This window comes from Aptenodytes forsteri, unplaced genomic scaffold (assembly GCF_000699145.1).
Source record: "Aptenodytes forsteri isolate BGI_AS27 unplaced genomic scaffold, ASM69914v1 Scaffold142, whole genome shotgun sequence".
Classification (NCBI taxonomy): domain Eukaryota; kingdom Metazoa; phylum Chordata; class Aves; order Sphenisciformes; family Spheniscidae; genus Aptenodytes; species Aptenodytes forsteri.
The window spans coordinates 2,841,717-2,849,420 of record NW_008794598.1 but is presented as its reverse complement, the minus strand read 5'-3'; the positions used below and the strand labels follow the sequence as shown (position 1 = coordinate 2,849,420).

The 7,704-nt window shown below is 51.5% G+C and overlaps 1 protein-coding gene across 3 annotated transcripts in view; it reads right to left on the bottom strand.

The window, feature by feature from the left end:
• Positions 1 to 1,554: 1,554 nt before the first annotated feature.
• Positions 1,555 to 7,704, bottom strand: part of SLC41A1 (solute carrier family 41 member 1) — a 21,354-nt gene continuing 15,204 nt past the window's right edge. For all 3 annotated transcript variants that reach the window (XM_009272772.2, XM_009272773.2, XM_009272774.2), the window contains 3 exons: positions 6,668 to 6,816; positions 2,157 to 4,959; positions 1,555 to 1,932 (listed from right to left, as the gene is read on the bottom strand). In XM_009272772.2, coding sequence (XP_009271047.1) covers positions 4,774 to 4,959; positions 6,668 to 6,816 — 335 coding nt within the window. In that variant the 3' untranslated portion in view covers positions 1,555 to 1,932; positions 2,157 to 4,773. The remainder of the gene's footprint in view (positions 1,933 to 2,156; positions 4,960 to 6,667; positions 6,817 to 7,704) is intronic.

The window sequence follows — 7,704 nt, the reverse complement described above, 5'->3', positions numbered from 1 at the left end:
CGGGCCCTGCCCCCTGCCCCTTTGCAACCAGAAAACAAATGAAAATAATCCACACCATGCACACACGTATATATATTTTTCAAAGCAACGCTACACCGTTCTTGGGATTCCTTCAAGGTCTTAAGTTAATGCCAAAATGTTTCTCTGTGTCGGAAGCGTTCAGTAGCTTCCCCCATCCCTCTTTCCCCCAGTCAGAAAAGGAAAACACAACCCTGTCCCCCAGGGACCAAGGTATCAAATGACCCACCCTGTGCCCAAGCACCCTGAGATTCAGGGGGTGCGGGAAATGACCTGCAACTTGGGGTAGCGTGGCCCAGGGCCAGAGGAGAAGCTGGAGCCAGCAAGGTCTTGGTGGCTGCTCCCCAGTCCCTGGCGCTGCCGGGGCTTTGTTTTAGGACTCTCCAACAAGATCCTTGTTTGGGCGAGCAGCCAGGAGGCACAGCCCTACAGGAAAACAGTCCACAATAGCAAATCCCGCAGCTGGGGAGGACGGGAGTCCTCCGAGGGCCACTAATTCCTGCAAATTCAGGGGCTTAGTGTGCAGAACCCTTTTGTCCCACGTACCTTAATCAACAGTCACGGGCAGAGAGGCCGCACGCAAGCCAGGGCAGGGCTTCTCTGTACACGGCAAGCGGCCGACGACAAACCCCCGCGGGTCCTGCTGGGAGCCCCCGTGCAGCTACCTGGATCCAACCAAGGGCACGGCCGCAGCCAGCCTGGTAACCGGTCATTTATGCTAATCTCACAGTTTGCTTCGTGCACAGCAATTTAGTTGATTTTCTTAACTCTCATTCCACTGCGTATCAAGAGAGTTTCAGCATCAGCTAAAATAAGCTGCAAAATGTGAAAGACCTTTAACCAAGTAGAGAGGTGTATGAAGGAAAGACACCACAGTCCACATAAATAAATGTCATCTTTATTTAACCAAATATAATTTATCAGTTAAGTTGACATCTGTCAATTCAGTTATAGGAACTATAAATAATTAAGACAGTCTTTTTCCTTTAATAAAAAGAGTAAACCAGTATTTTTCATTTGCAGTCAGCTGTATAGTAGGCATGCATTTGAGTGCAACTGGTGGGAAAAGTTTTTGACCATCAATATTCTTCAATTTTACATTAGATTCTTCCCTGACCTATTCCCCGCACACACCTTAGACCTTATCTAAGTGTACGGACACCACCATCCCCGCAGCGTGACAGCTCTCAATCACCTCTGGGGCTCTTCATTTTACAGACCATGAATGGTAGATTCTTCCTCTGGGGAATCTTTTCTCGGGGAACTAAATAGTGATGTGACACCTAAAAGACCAGGAAAGTTTCTCTCATATATATATAGTTTAAAAAGCTGGTTTTAATTAAAAAAAAAAAATATATATATATATATATAAAAGCTTAAGTGTTAATGGAAGGAAGTCTCATATCTATTCCTCAACATTAGGCAGAGAAATCAGGTGAGCAGCAGAGAATACTCCAGAAGTCCCTGGGCTGAGACTTCGGTACAGTAGGGTGCGAGGGTTGGTTTGTTGGTTTTTTTTTTTATTTGGTGGGGTTTTTTTTCTGAACAGAGCTTTGGCCAAACGAGATCTGTGAGAAGTCACGTCACTAGGGTGGAGAGCACGAGGGTCAGAGCTACTGCCGCAAAGGACACGTTGCAAAGATGGGGAAGGGGAAAGCAAGCCTGACGTTACATTAGCAAGGCAGAAAGGGGAAAGCCATCTCAAAAACGTATCACCTGCTCTTCCGAGGGTCTGATCGCGAGCAGCCTGACAGGGCGAGGACCCCATCGCTGCCTCCTGAACACTGCGAACAGCTTCGGCAGTAGAAGAAGGAGAGCTCAGCGTACACCCGCTGAAGCAGGAAAGGATTCTTCTACAGCTTCAGAGAGGTCCTGAGCAGGCAAGAGCCTGACTGCCGTTTGGTTTGGATACACCTGCTCCCGTGGCCTTCCAGAACTGGTTTCCCACTCACTGATCCTGACCTTCCTTTCCAACACGCTCGTTTCCAGAGTAAGGACCAGCTCTGCAACCAGATCTCTGGGTTGGGACAACGCCCGATCCCAGACTAAGTTTGGTCTTGACCTGGACCGTAAGAGGTGCATTCAGCCCTTTTCTGGGGGGGAGGCAGGAACCGTTCCTAACAATCACTCCTATACACCTGCTCCCGTGGCCTTCCAGAACTGGTTTCCCACTCACTGATCCTGACCTTCCTTTCCAACACGCTCGTTTCCAGAGTAAGGACCAGCTCTGCAACCAGATCTCTGGGTTGGGACAACGCCCGATCCCAGACTAAGTTTGGTCTTGACCTGGACCGTAAGAGGTGCATTCAGCCCTTTTCTGGGGGGGAGGCAGGTTCCTAACGAATCACTCCTTACCTAAAAAGCAACACTGTCTGCACTTAGGCAGGGCTTTGTAGAGCTCAGCTAGTTCTGGCATTGTCCAGAGTAACAAACAGACCTTCCCATCCGGCCTTATTTCAGATGACGATCAGCATTCCCAGCACCGCATCGCACCATCTTCCAGCTGAGCAGAGATGCCCAGCCCTGCTGGGACAGAAAGCCAAAAGGAGGAGACAAGCATCGGTTTGTATGAGAAATACAGAAGTTAACCTAAAAGAGGAAATTAGGCCAATCAAGGATACTTGTGTTCTGCTGTGAGGAACACACTTAAAGCAAGAGGAAAAGCAGACAACCAGAAATCCGGCAGCTTTCAGATTATGTTCTGGAGCTGCAAATAAATAGGACAGGCAGTGTCCAGACCAGGGGCAGAACTGCAGCACTCTGGGCCTGCACAGCTAACTAAAACGAGAGCTTTGCTGTCATTTCAGGGTCAGGATGCAAGGTGCCACTACGCCGAATACTGCAGGCATTCCCCCAGCGTTTGGGAAGGTACTGGCAGCTCCCCAAGCTTTGGGCAGTGCAGGACTGAAATTAGGCTCCATGGGATGTACTGTATTTTCCCCACCCTTGACAGATGTTAAGAGCTTTCCCCCCACGCACGCTTATGCATTCAATTTATATTCGTGCATTAGAGCCTGTTTAATAGCGCTGTCTGCTTGAGCACATCATTTAAACTCAGCGTAACTGGGTGAAGGTTCCAACTCGATAAGACCTGCTTACATCAAACTGCACTCAGTTTACTGAATTGATTTATATCCAAATGGGAAAACTAAAAAGCATCGAGTGCCGACAGCGTTCAGGAAGATCATTTACAACCGCCTTAGTCACACAGCCAGAACAGGTTTTCTCTCCTTATGCCGCTGCAGACTGCAGGAGAGTCCTTCCAGCACGCACTAGCAGCGGAAGAGAAGGCATCTCGGCCATCACCGAGCTGAACAGCACAAAAAGCAGAGGGGAAAGAAACAGAGCAGGGAACCCTGCACTCGCAGTGCTCGGCCAGCGCCTGCAAGCTGGGCTGTAACCCTGATGCCAGATTTTACATGCCTGCTCAAGGGCAAGGGGGTTCCTTTGCTACAGTCCTGTACAGAGAGCTGCGCCAAGAACCCGGGCTTCAGAAACCTGACTGCGTCCGCTGACCTGTTTTCCGGCTGGCGCCTACACATACAGAGAAATCCAGCGGCTGAACATGGATGTCCTTTTCTAAGAGACACCAAGTCTGATGCTCCCAAGTTTGAAATGCCTCAGGCTCAACTGGGAGAGGTATTGGGTGGCTTCCTCCCAGCTGCAATGGGCCCATCAGCAGCACTCAGCAGCTGGAAGAAAATCTCAACACACAAAATAGGATCTATTTTTCCATCCACCTCCCCGGGAAAGAAAAGTCAACTGAACTGAGCGGGCTGCCGTGAAAATAGTGCTGTGCCCATACCAGCACAAAGGAGAGGCTTGCACACAGCATCCATGACGGCTCCGGCAGATCCTCCAGCAGAGCACTGGCAGGCGGAAGGGGAGAAGGACAGATGGGGAGAGCTCACGGCCTCTTCAGACAAAGCGCAGAGCGTATCCCTTTGCACGCGGCGGCAGCTGAACTCAGTTCACGATGAGAGGCGGAACAAGTAGTCTGCAGTTTGAGATGCTGCCGGATGGTTGGCAAAAGGGAGCCTAAATCTGTCAGCAGAGACCAGCGTGCTCACAGCCAGATTTCAGGGCTCTGCAGTCCTCAAACCCGCCATCACTCACTTTCCTCGTGGGCACGCAGGAATGAGTGTTTCGGCACAGACGACCCCTCCTCGCCATCTTCGCTAATCCCTCTACCAGACACTCGCGTGCTTTGGACGCTAGGCACAGGAGGGGGATTCAGAGAGCGAACACAAGGGAGCAGGGCGACAGGGCAGAGAAGACGGGAGGTACCCCACGCCCTCATCCGTGAGGTTGTACTTTGCTAGAAGGTGCCTGTTCAGTAAAATAAATCTGAACCTTACCTCCAGCATTTAAAACGCTTATGAAGCGAAAAAAAGCAGCCCTTCACCTCTAGTGACTGGGACAGGGTGGGCTCCCTGCGTGATCTGACTGATCGGTATCTTCACTGTAACCTTGGTTCAGACATAACTACTATGAAATTGCACTTGGTGATTGTCTCGTTACACTTTTTTTGTCCTTCCTAAAACTAGATTTATTTTCTGTACAAACTTGGCTTGAAATATAAACCACATAAAATTCCCATTGAAAATAATGAGAATCCAGTATCAAAGATGAAGTCTCAAGAGAGACAGGGTGGGGAGAGGAAGCAAAGGAGAGTAAGGGTGGAGGAAAAGAAACAACAACAACAAAACGAAAGGAGGAGGAGAGCTGTGACAAGGGGGGGGGCAGCAGGGAGAGCTAGTCTCCCACATCGGAGTCCCGGTCACCGATGAGCCAGAGGACGTGAAAGCTGAGAGCGAGGAGACCTGTTCCAATCAGGTCCCCCAGCGCTGTCAAGTATGGGATGGAGAAGTTGTCGGGATCGAGGTCCCTGCCCCACATCCAGTGCACCATCCAGTCAGCAATGTACAGAAGAATGAGAACCTGGGAGGCAGGAAGAAAAGAGCCACATCAGCCACACATCCTGACCTCTGCAATCCCAGCCTTCGGGGAGCATCAGCTGGGGCAACTCCAGCTGGGCAGGCCGGGCTCAGCCCGAGGGCACAACTTCAACCCAAGGAACAGAGCTGGTGGCAAGTCAGAACCACCTTGCTGAGCGCTGCACTCCAGGCATTTAATGCGGGCTGCACCCCCAAAGCAACAAGTACAGCACAAAGAGGAACTTGGCAAGTTTCAATGGGCCCCCGAGAATCCAAATCCCCTGTGTCCTTAACAGCCTCTGCCCTATTCTTCTTTAGCCTCACATGTCACCATCAAATTTAGGCTTAGAAAGGAGAACGCTTTCTGAAACAAACACCAAAAAGTCTAAATTTTGCATCTCAGTTTTCAGATCTAACCAGAACAAGCTTGAAGAGATATGGGACAAAGAGGGACTTGGAAGCACGCAGGATGCTCAGGAAGGGACAGCAACGCCTGGCCTCCAGAAATAAAAAAAGCAACTGCCCGGCAGCTGAAACTACCAGAGTGTGATGTTCTCCCCCACCTGCTTCAATGCAGTGAGAGGCTCGTATCAATATCTAAAGACAGAAGAAATCCGCACTGGATCCTCTCAAGCCCTACGTCTGGGACAGGGATTTGAACCGGCCGCAGGCCTGTTGCTAATGCCTCTGGTGTCTCCGGGGCTGGGAGGGTCTCGCTCAGGACACAGTGGAGCTCAGGACCACAGCAGCCAGCGCACGGCGGTCCCTCTGCTGCCAGCTCCCGCTCCGGTGCTCCCAAGCCTGCAGGCTGCTCACAGCAGTGGCTCTGCAGAGCAGCTGCGAGCGGAAGCCCCCTCCAAGTGCCCAAGCACCCAGCAGGAGTTCACAACCTAAATTTAGCTTCCTGGATGACAGCACTCTGCTCTCGCCTCTGATGGATGCTCTGACTCATTTCCTCACGCTGGCCTCGGTTGTTGATTTTAGGGGACACTGAAACCAGGCACAGCTTCCACAAGCGGAGGGGGTGAGCAGGGGGGAGCGTAGCTGGGCTTAGCAGGAAACTCCCTAACCGGAGTTCTCTCCCTGCCCTCCAACACAGGCAGCCAGACCCCTGCAAGTGGCCGCTGGATTTCTGCAGCATGAATACCCTGGTCTGGGCACGACCCTCAGAACAGCCGTCGCTATGGGCTCACACAGCTCCTGCGAGGAGACCAAGAGCCCCGTGCCGCAGATCTGGCAGGCCTCTACCCTGCAGGGGAGGCAGGGAAGGGGCAGGACAAGTCACACAAGGCATGGGGTCCCTGCAAATTCCACATCCTGTTTTCTTCACCAGCAGTTTTAAAATTGCCAAAGCACCTTATAGGACAGATTAACACACAAGAGGTAAACACTTCTGCTATCAGAAGGACTTAAAAGAGACAAAAGACAGATTCAAAACTTGCCAAGAATGGTAGGAAGGAAAAATTGTGTGTACAGGTATCAACGAAGAAGGATTTATTCAGTTCGATACCAGCTCATTTGACAAATACAATCTACTTGGCACACCTCTCTCCAGCACATAAATCTCTTACCTAGGGACAGGGTATATCGCAGTGCTTTCAGCAGCGTATCTACGACTTAACTGGCTGAACAGGTCCCCACTGCAGATGATGTGGCAGCGTCCCCTTATTCCAGCCCGAGGGGTTACAGCCCCCGGAGGGGCTCCAGCTTACCTGGAGAAGCGCAGCTGTCATGTAGAAGACTATGAAAATCAGGGTGAGCGTAGTGTGTCCACCTTGCATGGAGCTGATGGTGTAAAGGAAAACCAAGTGTCCAGGCACCACCAGAAGAAAGAGCACGCGAGCAGAGCGAGAATTCACATCTGCAAGGAAACAAAGATGGAGTTCAGGCTTAAGATAGGCTTGAACACACAGTAACTCTGCAGCCTCCCTGGGCTCCAGGGGACGAGGCAGCACAACTATGGTCAAATCGGAAGCAGGGACCAGCACACTGGACCCTCAGCCCCACACTGCAGATTTAGGCTGAGAGGCAGCGCGCTGAATGGTGACCCCACTGTCAGGATGCCCAAGGACTCTTTGCACCAAGCTCTGTCGGAGAGCTTAATTCTGTCCCCAGAGCAAAAGCCATTCTCAGACCTCAGCTGCCAAAAGCACTCAGGTCCCACCTCTGACCGTGCTCAGTACGGAGCTGTCAAGAGTTTACCACAAACATTGAATTTCCTTGGAGCTCTGTCTGCACCTCGTCTGGCGATCAGTTTCCTAACAGATCACCACCACATTGGAGACCTCTCGCCCCTCCTTGCTCTTCAGGGACAGTCGCGGCCCAGAAGGCCGGGACCCAGGCTGCAGGCTATCAAGCCTCTCTAGGAAGTTTGGAGAGCAATAACCTCTGCCCGCGCTCTGTGCTGGAACGCAAGTTTAGGCTGTGCTCTGCCACACAACTGCCACAAATAACAGAGCTGTTAGGAAGCCTTCGTAAGCGCGAAGCTTTCTGTAACTGCAGCTCTATAAGCCCAGCAGAGCTGCAACACTCGAGCAGCCTCAAGGCAGGTTTCAGTATCCTGGACACATCCGGAAAAGATTTAGAGGGTGGAGGATTTACAGTATGAGACCATCAGGGCACGGGACTTCTGCACCGTGCTTTCCTCATCCAGCAGGGCTACGTCCTCTTGCACGGCGGCTTTGCTAAAGGTCTGACTGTCTCTAGAGGGCAGGCCAGGCCAGAAGACCAGCCACATCCGTGCGCTGAC